At 38.2% G+C, this 16,170-nt stretch overlaps 1 protein-coding gene and 1 pseudogene across 2 annotated transcripts in view; both read right to left on the bottom strand.

The window, feature by feature from the left end:
• Positions 1-16,170, bottom strand: part of ANAPC1 (anaphase promoting complex subunit 1) — a 97,973-nt gene that overhangs the window by 16,708 nt on the left and 65,095 nt on the right. For both annotated transcript variants that reach the window (XM_061210786.1, XM_061210785.1), the window contains exons 34-43: positions 15,841-15,915; positions 9,389-9,465; positions 8,752-8,842; positions 8,608-8,661; positions 7,544-7,737; positions 6,129-6,215; positions 2,669-2,786; positions 1,629-1,706; positions 1,190-1,257; positions 39-177 (exon numbers count right to left, since the gene is read on the bottom strand). In XM_061210786.1, coding sequence (XP_061066769.1) covers positions 39-177; positions 1,190-1,257; positions 1,629-1,706; positions 2,669-2,786; positions 6,129-6,215; positions 7,544-7,737; positions 8,608-8,661; positions 8,752-8,842; positions 9,389-9,465; positions 15,841-15,915 — 981 coding nt within the window. The remainder of the gene's footprint in view (positions 1-38; positions 178-1,189; positions 1,258-1,628; positions 1,707-2,668; positions 2,787-6,128; positions 6,216-7,543; positions 7,738-8,607; positions 8,662-8,751; positions 8,843-9,388; positions 9,466-15,840; positions 15,916-16,170) is intronic.
• On the bottom strand, positions 4,049-5,667 carry LOC133074710 (proline-rich protein 14-like; annotated as a pseudogene).

The raw sequence follows: 16,170 nt of genomic DNA, 5'->3' as shown, positions 1-16,170 counted from the left end.
TGAGATGAGAATATCCTTCAGTTTTTACCAATTACTACCTTGAAAGCCCGAGCTTCAGAGTTCCTGTTAGCAACAGTCTGGGCCAACAAACTTTGCCACCCCATTGGATCTTCCTTGTACGAGAGCTGACCCGCTCTGAGCTTAACATATAAAACCCCGTCCTTGGAAAGAATTGACCTGAAAGAAAACAAGAATTAATTTAATATGAGGTACTACTGGCAGTTGTTGGCTGGAAATGTAGTGTTTCCCAATAATAGTATTGGGAAACAAGTGAAGTCTTAAACAAGACTTCACATGAGGTGAAGTCTTCACCACTTTCCACTAAGGTATATGATTATTTACTGTGTCTAAACTCAATCAGTCCCTACAAGAAAGTCATAATCAGGTTCTGCTTTTCTCTGCCATCTAGATTCACGGGACCTGGTAAATAAGAAGTCACTCTGACTATCTACTCAAGTGTGGACTTCAAAGAAGGTATTTTATCTAACATGTCTTCATATTCCCTTAAATATCTATTGATTGGTTTATAGCAAAAAGAAAAGGATGCTGCAAATCTAAAGACAGAACAATACAGAAAACAGCTACTATATAGATAGTCTGGGAGAAAGAGAAATGAGGACTATACTTTAAAAACTGTTACAGCTTGTTAAACTTTCTGGGAATTTAAAAACTTAATTTACACACTAACTGAAGTGTAAAATTATTAACACTCTGTTCTTCAAAGTAATTACTTGCATATGACTACTTCCACCCAAAAGCAATCTACCATAACCTCAATTTTATGAGAGCAATATAACAAGAGAATAGTAAAGAGATGCAACAGAAGATGTGGTCTGACAAACACCAACTGTTACAAAGTTCCCTTTGTAGACATATATAAATCAGCCTCATTTTCTTAAACTAAATCTTCCATTATTGTTCCAAAAGACAATTCCATTACTGTCCCAATTTAAGTCACTTCAAGTTTCTCAATGAATTAATGTAAATAGGATTTGACTTCTAAATTTAAAATTTTACTTTCTAATACAAACTGTTTCAAAGATACAGAACACTTTACCCAACACTACATATTGTCCTGGATGACATTAAAGGGTGACAAGGAGCATTCTACATAATAATCTATAATTTATACCTTCCCATATATTTCTATTCCCTTCACAGACACATCTGAGAAATTCTATATACTTACTTCAAGTGTTGGGTTCCCTTGCTTAAATCTATGAGCAGTTCCCAGTATCGTGGGCCTTTAACTTTAATCTGCCAAGATAAATGTAAACAGTCAATCCAATGCTGGGAAAGTGCTAGTTTGATAAAATGAAACCCATGCTTCTCAGAGGAAATAAAAATAAAATGGGCTAGAAAGAGACACTGAGAGGTTAACAAGCCCCATTTCCAGACGAACATGTAAGTGAATCATGTTCTCAGGCCATCTCGGCCATCAGTAAAGAGCCCCCAGTAAAGACCTTCTCTATTCCTCAGGACTATTCCTCCTGCGCTGCTTTCCTATTTCTTATACAACACTGAGAAAGCACAGGCTTTTATTTAGCTATCTTTAAATGCTCTGCTGTTCTGGTTGAATTTACCCCTTGGATAAATCTCCGTATCTTTGATATTCACATCCTACTTACCTGCTTTAAAAGGTGGAGTTCTGGAAGAAGGGTAGGAGCCATCAGTTCTTCTTTGGTTTGCTCATACCACTGAGTGCCCTTTACAAATGTAAAAGAAGAGTCACAGTTCACTATACAGTCAGGGAAAAGCACAAAAAGAGACATCACTCTACACTTCCCCTTCCCTGCAGTTTGTAGACAGATTGTCAAACGGCACAAAATCCTCTCTGATACTCAAGTCTCGAAGGGCTACTGTCTACAATCCTTTGCAGAGCTAGCACCACCTTCCAGCACTCCGAGCCCTGCACTTCACCTGCCAGCAGTACTGAAGCTCTGCACTTGCGAGCCCTCTGGATTTCTGCACGTTGTCTCCTCTGCTGGCAACGTGCCTGGCTTGGCTGGCAAATCTCAGCCCAGACACCGTGTCTACTATGACGGCCTTCCAACCCCCAGAGATGCTGGATGGGAGCACGTCTCCGCTCCCCCTGCATCCCACACAAACCTCCAATTATCACACGCTAGTCTTACTGCATCCGTGCCTGACTCCCAGTGACAGAAGTTCCTTAAGGAAAATGACTATGTCTTCTCAACTTTGTACCCCAGAGCCTAGCACAGTTTTGATATACAGAAGGTACCTAACAATTTTCTGAAGGAAGGATACATGACTTGTAATCTACCTGTACATCTAAATCAAAGATCTCTCATCACATACACAAGCTTGGGCTTTAAAGCACTCTGCTAACAAATCTAAGAATCATTCTAATAGAATTCGTTTTTTAGAACACCGCTATCAGCTGTGTAAAGTTAACACGGACGTTTTCAAACTACAAGCTCTAAAGATAAAAGAGCAGCTGATGGTCTCTAAAATATTACACCCATAGACTACAAATGAGCCTGAACGGACTGGCAGAAGGTACAAGAACTTTGGAAGCTTCAATTTTTACGAGAGTTCAACTCACTATTGTCATCTTTTAAAGGACAACACTTTCAAAATATTTTGATTGGCAAAGATGGATGAGTGGCAATAAAATTACACATCAACAACAGGGGGAGAGAGTTACCTTATAGGTCACTTCTAAGAGGGCATAGCAGGGCGTGTTTGTGTCCACATCCACGGGCACGAGAAGTCTCGGTTCTGCAGCCAGCACATACAGGTGCCGGAGAGCCTGGAGGTGATACCTGCTCAGAGAAAACACAGAAAGGTGGTAAAAAAACAGGTGATGGCACATGAGCTCTACAATCTGCTGTGGTCTACGAGTTAAACCAAGTCAGAGCCAAGTGATACCTTCTCAGGACAGCAATCCTAAAGGAAGATGATGAGGTTCAATTAAAAAGTAATGGAGAAAAGATGTTAAAAAAAAAAAGGTAATGGAGAAATTCTCTTTAAAAAATTAGAGACACGTGACCCTTGACCCAAGAATTCTTTGAGTCTTCACAGTTAAGAGGTTTTATAGGGAAGTAAAAATTATCTAAACATGAAAATATTTAGTAATAAATTGATCACTTATAATGTTAGTTTTCAAATCCTTTTCTGCTCAACACAAGCATCTCCTTTTACCTTCTATGGGATCTACTTCCTTCTTTCTTTTTTTTTCTTAAGACTTGGTAGGGAAAAGGGGGAAAGAAAGGATGACAGTTTTCCTCAGACAGCAAAGCTCTTCTACATATACATCCCTATACACAAATACATACACACACCCAGAACACAGTACACCAAAAATTAATGGGTGACATTAATGGGTAACATTTTTCTTGCTGTGTGTGTGCTTTTCTGAGTTTTCAAAAAAAGTTTTTTTTAACTTTAAAATTTATATTTTAGAATTTCAACACATATAAAGTTATTACATTTTAAGATCCCATAAAAGAAGGATAAAACGAGACTTCAAATTTACTTTTCTTTAATTTTAGTTATATCAGTAACGCCCCTCTTCCCACCCAAAATCTACCCACTCCTATAAATCTACTAGAAACAAAATCAATCAAGGCCAGAAAAAACTGATACATATCAGTTACATAAAGGTTCTTGTGCTTATCACCAAATTGCTTTGTTTAAAATAGCTGATACTGTGACCAGCAACATGTGAGGGCAGCTCTCCCTTGTACCCTAACCAATAGCTGACTTCAACAACTCAAAAAACCCTTCCCTAAATTGACAAATGATAGACCACCTGTCCGAGTTTTATTAATTTAACAACAATATTCTCATGCACCACCTATCACTAAAGTAGGACTTCAGATCAGGCTACTTTTATAAAACAGCTACCTGTCTGTCATTACTGTCTCGACATTACGCTGCAGTTTTAAACAATGGCTTAGTTACTGCTGCAATGAGTGCTCCCTCTCTTGATCCTTCTCTGGGCAGATCACTGGGGGTGCCTTCAGATGAGCTCACGGAGCACCTTGGATGTCACTGGGATATAAGGAGCTATTTTCTTCCCTTCCTACACAAACAGAGATTGGCTAGGCCTGAAACTCGTAGGGAAACGGAAGTGTTGGTTCTTTCTGCAAGCCTTTCCCATGGTCTTGGTCTTGGGGTCTGAAAGCACCTGGTCTTCTGAGGCCCTTGGCTCCTTCCTCTTGAGCTCAACTTGGGTTCTGCAGGTTCAAAGAAGGAAAAAGTGGATGCAGTAGACGAGCAAGATGTGATGAGGGGAGGAGACCTCCCCCTCCTCCAAGAGGGAAGACCTCTTTCCAGAGACAGGGCCAAGGGGGTGGTGGGGCTCAGGCCATCTCTCCGCCACCCACAGTGCGCCGCCGAGGCCGTGGCCGGCTTGGGTGCGGTGGGCCAGGGGGCCCTGACCAGGGCAGGAGTGGCATCGGCCCAGAGAGGGCTTAGGGAGAGGTGCTGGGGGACTCTGGTCTTGAGCCCGCCACTGGCAGATAGCGGGCCGGGGACCGATAGATACAGTGCCCTCAGCAGCCCCGGACTGCTCGGCCTCTGACACGACGATCTTCAACTCCAACTTCATGGGGCGTGATGGGGGCGGGGGTCTTTGCTGGGCGTGAGGAAGATGTCAGCAAAGCCCTCCTGCTTGGAGCGAACGGAACGGAAGGTGGGGCCCAGCCCCAGGGACTGAGGCAGGGGCGTAAAAGGCCGGATGGCGGTGGGGTCGATGAGGGCTCCAGAAGAGGATCTGGGGCTGGTGGTGGGCTCTCCGGAGGGTTTGCAGACAGGGCAGATGGCTGGAATGGGGGTTCCAGGTCCCTGGGCAGAGGCTTTGGCTGGTGAACCCAGCTCTTCTTGCTGGGACGATGAAGCTGGGAGTCTCACTGGCAAAGCCTGCAGCTGGGGGTCTGGAGCTGGCAATGTCCTCTAGCATCACCACCCGAGTGGGCTGGGGGGCCTGGTCTACCTTTTGTGAAGGGCCCTCCTCTGGGCCAGGTGTTGTCCTTGATCGCCGCCTCAGGGTGGAAGAGGGCCGACGGACACGGCTCAAGGGCTCTTGGCATAAGTGCAGTGGGTCGGAAGGCCTGGCCTGTGGGGACCACGTGGCCTGTCTGGGTGGCAAGGCAGGTGGTTGGCTGCGGACAGAATCCTGATGGTTGCTGCGGTGCCGTGGGCTGGAGATCTCCTCCTGGGGCACCAGGGGGACCATGTGGGCAGCCACGACATCTTCCAGGACCATGGCCAAGACCTGCCAAGAGGCTTTTTCCAAGGGTGAAGGGGCCCCGAGGGGCTGCAGATTCAGCTGTTTTGGGCTCCCGGCTCCCCATAATGCTCGAGCCAGGTGCTGGCGGATAAACAAAATGGAGTCTAGCCATATAATGGGACATTATTTGGCCATAAAGGAAAGAATTTTTTTTTCTTTTCTTTTTTTTTTTTTTTTTTTGCCATGCTGCGCAGCTTGCAGGATCTTAGTTCCCCAACCAGGGATTGAACCCAAGCCCCAGCAGTGAAAGCGCTAAGTCCTAACCACTAGACTGCCAAGGAATTCCCTTTTTTTTTAAACATATCGAAAACTTTAACATATGCAGAGCTTTTGTATTATCAGACTGCTTCTACATGTTTGAGCTTCTAATGCTCACTTCCACTTCTAAATCGTCTAATTCTTTGCTGCATTTTGCTTTTCTGTCCCTTCTTTGTCAATTGTACAAAACTTCTCAGCATTCACGTAAAAGAGAGAAAAAAACAGAATTCATATAGACATGACCACTAAATCAGACAAATTCCTCTCTTGGAACTAAACAATTCTGCCAAAACATATTAATCTTCTCTTAGCTGCTTTCTTTTGCATGATGAGTTTTTCCCTAAAGATAACCCTGTCTGGCCTACTTCTGGGTTTAGAGCAGTGCTATTGACTGGAGAATGGGAGAAGACTGATCAGTCATCAGATGCCCAAAGTTCTCTTCTGGCTTAATATTTTGTGAGAGAAACTTTTAAAAAGATTTACCCAGGGAGATAACTAAGTTGAAGAACAGAATAAAGCTAATTTGGAAACGAGTCCATGGAGCCAAAACACAATCAACTTACCCCCTTAGAGAACTTAAGAAAGATCACGTGAGGAAAATCACTAGACTCACCGGTTGTCAGTGCTGTGAGCTGGGAAGTGCGGGTAAAGGGCACAGAGGAGAGCGGCAATGGAAGAGTTTGATGTGCTCAAAGAGTACCTGCAAAACAAATTCGGGAGGGACAGACGCTGTTAATCATACTGTGCAAACTTTCACGGCATTCTCGAAAATCAGGAAATTCGGGTAGTATGGCAAGGCACACTGATGAAGCTAACCCTTGATCAATACAAATGCGTCAACGCTGTGAACACCTGACTTTACGGTCAGTCCTTAAGCCACTTCAACACTTCACAAATATTAAATTTTAAAACTTGAATTAGTAAGCAAAGTTTTAACCTAAAAGAGAATAGTAGTGAGGACCATGAGTGCAATTCTAGAGATTACAGATATTGAAAAAGTCAAGTGTAAAGTATGCTACCTTCTCCAGTTTTATATATACCTATTTATAGAAATACGAACCTTACTTCTAAACATACAAGGTTTCTTTACTGGGTATCTCAAACATTTTTTTCCTTTCTGTAAAGCATAAGCATTTCCTTAGAATGCTAGACTAAATAAAACAGGCAAAAGCTGCCATTAAAAATTTACAGTGAATGGATAAACAACTATTCCTTGAAAAACATAGTTTTCACTGAAACGTGAATAAACCAAGGCTACACGCAACATGGATGAATCTCAAACATAATGTTGAGCAAAAGAAAGTACAAAAGGATACACAGTATATGATTTCATCTGAATTTCAAAAACAGGCAAAACCAGTCAAAGGTGTTAGAAAGCTACGTAGCGGTCATCTTTGGGCAGAAGTAAAGTAACAGTGAATTGGGAGGGACAGAGCAGGGTGGGAGATGGGTTGTCTCGGTTACATCTTGATCTACATAAAATCAAACAGATTTTCATACTGTAGGTAGCTCACTGAGTCATGCTCCTATGATTTGCACACTTTTCTGTGTATGTATTTTTATTCAAAACAGATCATTAAAAGCCAAGGAAGTCTTATAAAGGGATGAGGTGTTCAGGAATGATAGATGCTGGAAAGAGAGCAAGAGAGTTGAAAACTAAGGCAATCTCATAGGATTTGGTGACTGAAAGTGTTCATGACCATTATGAGAAAGCAATTTAGTAGAAGAGTAAAATCATTAATGAGTGGGAACAAGAGGTGATGCAATGAAGTACTGAGTACAGACTCTTCTGAGAAATGCAGTGATGCCAAGTGTGTTAGAGAGAGGATGGTAACTCTACTAAGTGGGGCATAAATTGGTGGTTAAACTATGAAAAAGCCCTTTTTAAGTGTAATAATGCCCTGAGATAAGCTAGCACCTAGTCAGAATTGAAAATTTTCATGCATCTTCAAAATCAAAATAAGTCACTCTTTGCGATCTTGCTCATGAGACCTTTTCACTGAGGAAAAAATATATATATTCATTTACCTTCCTCCTCCCAAAAACAGAAGTCCAAGGGCCATGTGATGGGCTAAGTGGAAACCATAGTTCATTTCACCACCTGTTTTCATGTGCAAGAAGCGACAAAGCTGCAAAACCTTCAGGTTCCCCGAGCCAGCCATCACCATGGCGAGAGACAGCAGCACCACACTCAGGCAAGTCTCCAGGTTGTAAGGACCTGTCTGGAGACGCAGAAGATGACATACTATAACCGCTGTGCTACCTTTTCTTTATTATCAAAACTAAAGCAGCCAGCATTAGACTACAAATGTTCACAACTTTAAAAACTCTGAAAAAACAAATATTTTCCCTGATTATGAAATTTAAGTTCCATGTCGAAAATTCAGAAAAAGTATCAAAAGGAAATAACAATCACTTGGAATACTAACAGCTGTAAACATTTTGGCTTTCTTTTTCTCCAAATCTTTCCCTGTATCTATTTTGCTTTTAATGAAACTGAGATATTACTATACACAGTATTTTTAAGCTTTTTAATGTATTTTATTATGAGCAATCCTCACTCATAAAAAATTCTTACAGAACTTGATTTTGATAGCTCCTCTATATAACAGTGTAGATACACCACAGTCCATTTTTTGACTACTTTTAGATTTTTTGATGTTTCCAATTTTCTAATATAAATAATGTTGATTAAATGTGTTGTTGTTTTTTTAACCAGGAAATAAAATCTTGCAGTCTTACTATCATCAGAGCAGCAATCCTCAAAAGCAACTGCATTTTTACTAAGTACTAATTTTTTCAAAAAGCAGTTACCATGATTCAGTACTGAGCATGGCACAAGGTATGACAATCCATGAAGGTTATGGCTTTTATTTATTTTCTTGTCACAAGAATTAGATACCTTCAAGCATAGTCACATTCTCACCTAATATCCCAGAACTAAAATACAAAGATAAGCCAAAGCTTCAAATCTCCCATTCTAAATTCAAAAACTGTGCATATACTTGGCAACACATAAGTAATCGAATTATCAGTGAATTTTCTTCAAGTTTAATTTTATTCCCAAGAAGAATCATCATAAAAAGACTTACTACAGAAGCATTAGGTGCAGACAAATATGTCATAAAATCTTTTGCAAATTTATGCTGGAAAAACAAAAGAAAAAATTTAAGGTTAAAAGAAGCATACTAAGACTCTGTAAAAAACAGAACAGAGTAAACGAAGATACTTCTTACCAAACAGTTAAATGCTGATAAGTTTTCTGAGCCAGCAAATCGAAAACCCAGAGACAAACAAGCTCCTGCAATTATGTAGACATGTGCCTGCCTGAAAACAGATCACAAGAAATTTAAATACTGTCCTTGTCTTGCTTTAAAATTCATTATTACTATTATTTGGGGATACAAATAATAAATATTCCTGTTCTCTAAATTATCAATAGTTTATATTCTTCTGGGAATGCTCAACTGTGCCTCTACTCAATCAACTGGACAGATTGCCGTCCGGTTTTCTTCAGTGGAAGCACCATGCGGCTCTTGCTGATAAAGTCGGCCTCTTGCCTGCACTGTTTCATATGCAGCAAAAGAGATAATTTTTAACAATCACTGCCAATTTTTTTTAATGGAAAGGAGAAAAGAGGAATATGTACGAGTTAAAACTCAGACACCGTTTTTTGAGGGTAAGAACTCTATACTTCAGAGAGCCAAACGAAAAACAAACTTGTGAACATCTGGTAAATAATGGTTAGAAACATGGGGAATTCAGAATAATTACTCAAATCAAGGACAGTATTGCTCCTACACAGTATATTCCAATTCATTTATCTGACAGATGCTAGAGTAGCTGATTTGTATTACATGTTTTAGGACTTACGACAAAGTTTCCAAATTCAAATCCTCTGAACACGGCAATTCGATTTCACTGAGAGAGATACTATTTTCTCTTATAATCTGTCAAGGGAGAAAGCAAGAATACTTGGACATTAACATTCAAGTTACAAGTATTTAATAATTTGAAGAGTAACATATTGCTTATGGCCATATTTATATAAAATAAGCTTTACCAAACCATCTCATTCAAAGGCCTATATTTTAATCACATTGAATGCAATCCAATTTCAAATCTAAGATGGACCAAATAACTGAACAGGACTGAACGAATATAAACTGGAGGACTTAAGTATATTCTGAATCAACAACAGAGTAATAATGTTTCATGCAAGTGAACTGAAATGCCAAGATGATGGCCACAGAGCAGAGCTGGGGCAGGAGTGAGGGGAAGCAGCAGGGAAAGTGGAAAAAAGCAGTTGCAGAGAACTCTAACCAGAGACATATATTTCTTACTCGTGGATGTTTCTAGTATTAAGCCTACCTACCTACCAAAGGTGAGGTTAGTCACCAGATTAATTACACAAGCTAAACTAAACTGTCAATATGTTAATCTGTAACTATTGTTTAGAAACACATCCCTTTCCTTTTAGTATAAGTAGTGAACAAGAATTTATTTTTTTAAAAATACAGACAATATCTAACTTTAACAACCAAGAACTGATTTGATTCTCTTCACTTAAATACAAATAAAAAAGATAAAGCTATATATTCTCTAAATTTATGAATGCAAGTACATAGATGTAAAACTCTGAAGATTTATTCCTATAATTCTTCTTAGAAGACTGTTCAGGGGAGTAATATTTCAGGATGCTTTCCATAATAAATCAATAAGTATTCAGAAGTCACTTATGATACAATCTTCCTATGAACTGAATATCACCAGATCAAAAAACTTGAAATACCTTTTCTCCTTGATAATCTCAATGAGGTAAACAACTATGTTGGCTGTGTAATATAGGCTGATAACTACTTCCATCTTTCTTCCTTCCTCTTGTCTTTATTTTTAATTTTGGATGTATTTACTCAGAAATTGAGCGACATTCTGAAAAACTGATATAACTCCAAAGTGAGTAATTAATATATTCATGGATAACCTGATTATACCATTCATATAAATTAGTAATATCATACAGGAATGGAATATTTCTATTTTGACAGCAGACATTTACAAGCTCCTTTTTGTCTTCAAAAGAGCATGTAGCCTGGAGCTTGAAGGCCTAGGTTCTAATCCCAGCAGGGCCACACACTAGCCCTGGGACCACATCTGTAAAAATGAGCAAAAATAAACTTCCTACCTTCTAGGTGTCTGTGAGAATTAGAGGACTTAACCGACACAAAGCTCTTAAAATTAATGCTTGGCACATATGCTTTGCAAGTGGTAGCTCCATTATTATCATTATTATAGATCTGTACCATTGCTATCACAAGACGACACTTGATCATAACCACTTTAAAACATTGCTAAAAACTTGGGTTATAAATAACTGTGGGGGGACTTCCCTGGTGGCGCAGTAGTTAAGAATCCGCCTGCTAATGCAGTGGACACGGGTTCAAGCCCTGGTCCGGGAAGGTCCCACATGTCGCAGAGCAACTAAGCCCGTGAGCCACAACTACTGAGCCTGCGCTCTAGAGCCCACAAGCCACAACTACTGAGCCTGCGTGCCACAACTACTGAAGCCTGTGAGCCTAGACCCATGCTCCGCCACAAGAGAAGCCACCGCAATGAGAAGCCTGCGCACCGCAATGAGAGGGGTGGGATAGGGAGGGTGGGAGGGAGACGCAAGAGGGAGGAGATATGGGGATATATGTATATGTATAGCTGATTCACTTTGTTATACAGCAGAAACTAACACACAATTGTAAAGCAGTTATACTCCAATAAAGATGTTAAAAAAAAAAAAGAGTAGCCCCCCGCTTGCCACAACTAGAGGAAGCCCATGCACAGCAATGAAGACCCAATGCAGCCAAAAAAAATTTTTTTAATAAATAAATATATATATAAAAGAAGAAAGCATGCAGTCCAATTATGTCATAAAATAATCCCATTTTAAATAAGTACACAACTGTGGGGGTGGGGAGCACACTTCAACCCAGTCCTTGTAACCTTTTCCATGGTCTCCTAAAGTTTAAAAAATAGCAAGAAATATAAGGAATAATGAAAGGGAAACATGTAATCACTTAAAGGCAGGTTGAGGCACACAGGAAATGAACAAGAAAATACCACCAAACTGCCCTGTCTTGTACAGAGTCTAATACAGAAATCTCAAGCTCTGAAGTCCTAACAGCTAGTTTCAGTTTTGCCCCACCTCTTACTAGTTGGATGGTTTTGGACCAGTCTGTCCTCTTTCAATGTAACAGTGATATATTGAACTCTAGCTACTGTGTGCGAGTCGCTAGGAATGAAAGATGGAAAAGACACGGTAGCTGGCCTTGAGAAGTTCATGGTCTAACAGATACACAAACAGATAATCAAAAGTAGTACATCATTCCCACCCATACAATGGGGGCAGTACTTGAACCATTTATAGCACAACACCGCAAAAAAGAAAAACATTAGGCTGTAGAGGAAAGCTTTTTATGAAGGAAAAAGTCCTATGAAGATGCTAGTTATTGTATTTGACACATGCCTTAAATTCAAACAAATAAGCAGTTTACAAAGTGACCTTTTTAATCCCATCTTTGATGCTAAATTCCTCCCTACAAGGGACCCTGCTACAGAATCAATGAGATGAGTGGGCGAGAACTAGGAGAAAGTGGAGAGTGACAGGCAATATCAACCAACAGAACTGTGAACTTATTATATGTCCTATTGTGTATCCCTGATGTAATAAAGACCAAATTTAAAATTATTAAGTCTGAAGTAAAATAAATATCAGAGAGATAACTTTGTATTAAAAGTCCAAGAGACTTCCCTGGTGGTCCAGTGGTTAAGACTCCATGCTCCAAATGCAGGGGATCCGGGTTCAATCCCTGGTCAGGGAACTAGATCCCACATGCCACAACTAAGAGCCCGCATGCCGCAAGTAAGAGACCACATGCCACAACTAAAGATTCCACATGCTGCAACAAAGATCCCACGTTCCACAACTAAGACCCAGCATAGCCAAATAAATAAATATTTTTTTTTAAAAAAAGTCCAAAGACTACATTTCCACAAAAGTTTAAAAAAAGAACTGACATTAATTTTCACCTTCCATTTGAGAATACAGTTACTTGTGTACATGTTTAACTTCACTTTGTAAACCAAATTTAATAAATTTAGTAAAATAAAGTTTTCTCGAAGGCAGTCTACATGTCAGATGTATCTTAAATGCAGTGTAGAATTTAGTATGGTGACTTGCATTTGCAAAGGTTCAACAAACATATGCTGAATGAAGAAAAAGTATGTTTTCATCCTACAATGTACATTTACTTTCCAAAAGGAACTGATATCTCTGACATCTAAATGTGCTGGGAGTTAAATGTCTGCCTGACCCATGAACCATGTGGCATCAGGGCAGACTCAGCCTCCAGAGGATAAAAGAACTGAACTAAAATTAGAACCGGCAGACAAGAGACAGGGTTTGACATTTGATTACAAGTAAATTAACTGCCTGCTTTAAAACAAAATGTATTTGTGTGTGTATGTGTGTGTGTACACAAATACACACACAGAGATATGTATATATGTACATGTGTATCAACACTCTTTAGAGGAATACAACAGAAACTAGAGTCTTCAAAAAACAACACGCACAATGTCCCAGATACAAATCAAAATTACTTAACATAAGAACAAGAAATGCAACATATTCTCAGGAGAAAAGACCATGGAAAACAATCCTGAAATGACCACACTGTTGGCATTAGAAGAGAAGGATTTTAAAGCAGCTCTTCTAACTAGAAGGACAGTATGCCCATAATGAGTGAAAACACAGAAAATCTCATCAAAAAAAGTAGAAATTATTAAAAAAAAAAGGAAAAACAACTAAAAAGTACAGTAAATATAATTTTAAAATTCACTTCACGTACTTAATAGGAAAATAAAATGCCTGAAGTAAGAGTGAATGAACAGAAAGATAAATCAATAGAAACTATGCAATCTGTAGAAAAGACAGAAAAAGAATAAAAGACCAGTCATCTTATATATACACTACCAAATGTAAAATAGATAGCTAGTGGGAAGCAGCCACATAGCACAGGGAGATCAGCTCGGTGCTTTGTGACCACCTAGAGGGGTGGGATAGGGAGGGTGGGAGGGAGGGAGACGCAAGAGGGAAGAGATATGGGGATATATGTATATGTATAACTGATTCACTTTGTTATAAAGCAGAAACTAACACACCATTGTAAAGCAGTTATACTCCAATAAAGATGTTAAAAAAAAAAAAAAAAAAAAGACCAGTCATCTGATTTTTGACAAAGGAGGCACAGGAATACAATAAGGAGAAGGTGTTTTCAACAAACAGTGTTGGCACAACTAAATATCTGTATTTTTTTAAATGAAAACCTTAACCCTTATCCTCGTACCATAAACAAAATTACTTTGAGATGAATTACGTAATTATACATAAAAGGTAAAACATCAGGGCTTTTAGAAAAAAATAAATCTTCAGGCTAGGCAAATATTTTTTCCAGAGGACACAAAAAACAACCATAAAATTAAAAGTTGATAAATTAGACATTATCACATTTTAAAAATTTTCTACTCATCAAAAATAGTACTAAGAAAATGAATGGGCAAGTCAGATCAGAAGGGACATTTGCAAAACATTTATCTGACAAAGGATAGGTTTCCAGAATATATAAAAAATTCTAGCATCTCAGTAATCAAAAGATAAACAATACAAAAATTTTTTTAATGGGCAAAAGATATAAATAGACATTTCATTAAAAAAAAGATATATGAAGAAGCAATAAGCAAATGAAAACGTTCTCAACATGCAAATTGAAACTACAATAAGGTATCATTACATATTGACCAGCAGAGCTAAAATTAAAAAGACTAACACCACCAAATACTGGCAAGATGTGCAGCAGCTGCAGGACATGCAACAGCCAGCATTCTCGTACACTGTTGGTCCAAGAGTTAAATGGTGCAACGTCTTTGGAAAAACGTTTACCAGTCCTTAAAAAACTAAACATACCGCTACTCTATGCCTCAGTAATTCCAATCCTAAGTATTTACTCAAGAGAAACTAAAACATAAATCCACATGTATATTTGCATACGAATATTTACGGTACCAAAACCTGGAACGAGCCCAGGCATCCAACAAAAAAGAGAATGAAAAAAGAAACTGTGGTATATTCATACAATGGGATACTACTTAACAATGAAAAGGTTGAACTACTGATATACTCAATGGTGTCTCAAAATCATGCTGAGTGAAAGAAGTCTTATACAAAAGGGTATACATTGTGATTCCATTAATATAAAGTTCTATATCGGGCAAACTAATATATTTTGGAGAAAAAAATCAGAAAATTGGTTGTCTTGGGGGTGGGGAGTGAGTGCACAGACTGAGTGGGAAGGGCACTTCTGACCATTTGGATAAAGGTTTGTTTCCATGAACTTATACATTAGTTGAATCGTATCAAATAGTATAATTAAAATTTGTGCAGTTCATTATATACAAATTTTACCTTAAAAGGAAAAGAAAAGAGGTAAATACTGAATTCTAGTTAATAATACACATGCTGAAGTACTTAGGGAAAAGTGTATGACTATCTGTAACTAACTTTGAAATTTATCAAAAAATAATGGGTTGGATAGAGGAAGAGATAAATGGATAGATATGATTAAACAAGTTTATACAGTAAAATATTAATTGTAAAATCTAATTGGTTGTATGGGTGTTTGTACAAAGTTCTTTCAGTCTTTATTTTGAAATTTTCTTATTAAAACATTGGAGGGAGCACTCTAGCATTCTGAAGGATAAACATTTATTTTCCAAATAAAAAGGTACTGAGGACATGGACAGTTAATTAAAGGGCAATATTTAGTTACAATACTTACAATATTTGATTTGGAGTTTTTACAAAAGAGTCTGCTTATTTTTAACTATTTGGCTTATTGCGTAAATATGCCATAAAGTAATTAAAACAACTTCTTACATACAAGATAAAAAACTGTCACAAAGTATAACAGTATTTTAGATAAATGTATCCTTATTTAGGATAAAAATGTCAAAAATACTTTTTTAGAGTTCTTTGATACATTTAATTTTTAAAAATCACCATTTCTAGTGCTCTGTAACCGAAAAAGGAAGGCTGTGGTCTGTGCTCAGCATACAATCTTAAAATGAAAGTTCCTACGTTTTCAAGAAATATAGTAATCATAACCATCACTGTTGCCTTCAAAAGAAAAAGTATTTTATAGGGTTTTAGAAAATCCCACAGGAAATCATAATTTTATGTGATTAAAGATATAATAATATTTATTATACATACGTACTTGAGGAACGTTGCTATCAACCCACTTGGAATTTGGTAAAATATCATCCCACAAAATCAGGCATCGAGCAAGCGTCTTAAAAAATGCAATACAGAAAAATTAATTACAGCAGGCAAAGTTCATAGATTTTGTAACAATGATAATACTGTTAATAGAACAATTTAAGAATTAGTTCCCAACTGATGAAAATTTTGAAAAACAAAGTATATAGTATCAACCTAAGCCACTCATTAAAATAAACTGAAGATTTACATTTATCTCAAAAAATCTCAAATTGACTTGATCATTTGGAGAGAAGTTTTTAAAACTTGCTCCATAGAAGAAAAATCA

Source organism: Eubalaena glacialis, chromosome 14, assembly GCF_028564815.1.
Source record: "Eubalaena glacialis isolate mEubGla1 chromosome 14, mEubGla1.1.hap2.+ XY, whole genome shotgun sequence".
NCBI lineage: Eukaryota > Metazoa > Chordata > Mammalia > Artiodactyla > Balaenidae > Eubalaena > Eubalaena glacialis.
Note: the sequence above shows the minus strand (reverse complement) of the source record. Positions and strands in the feature narration are given on the sequence as shown.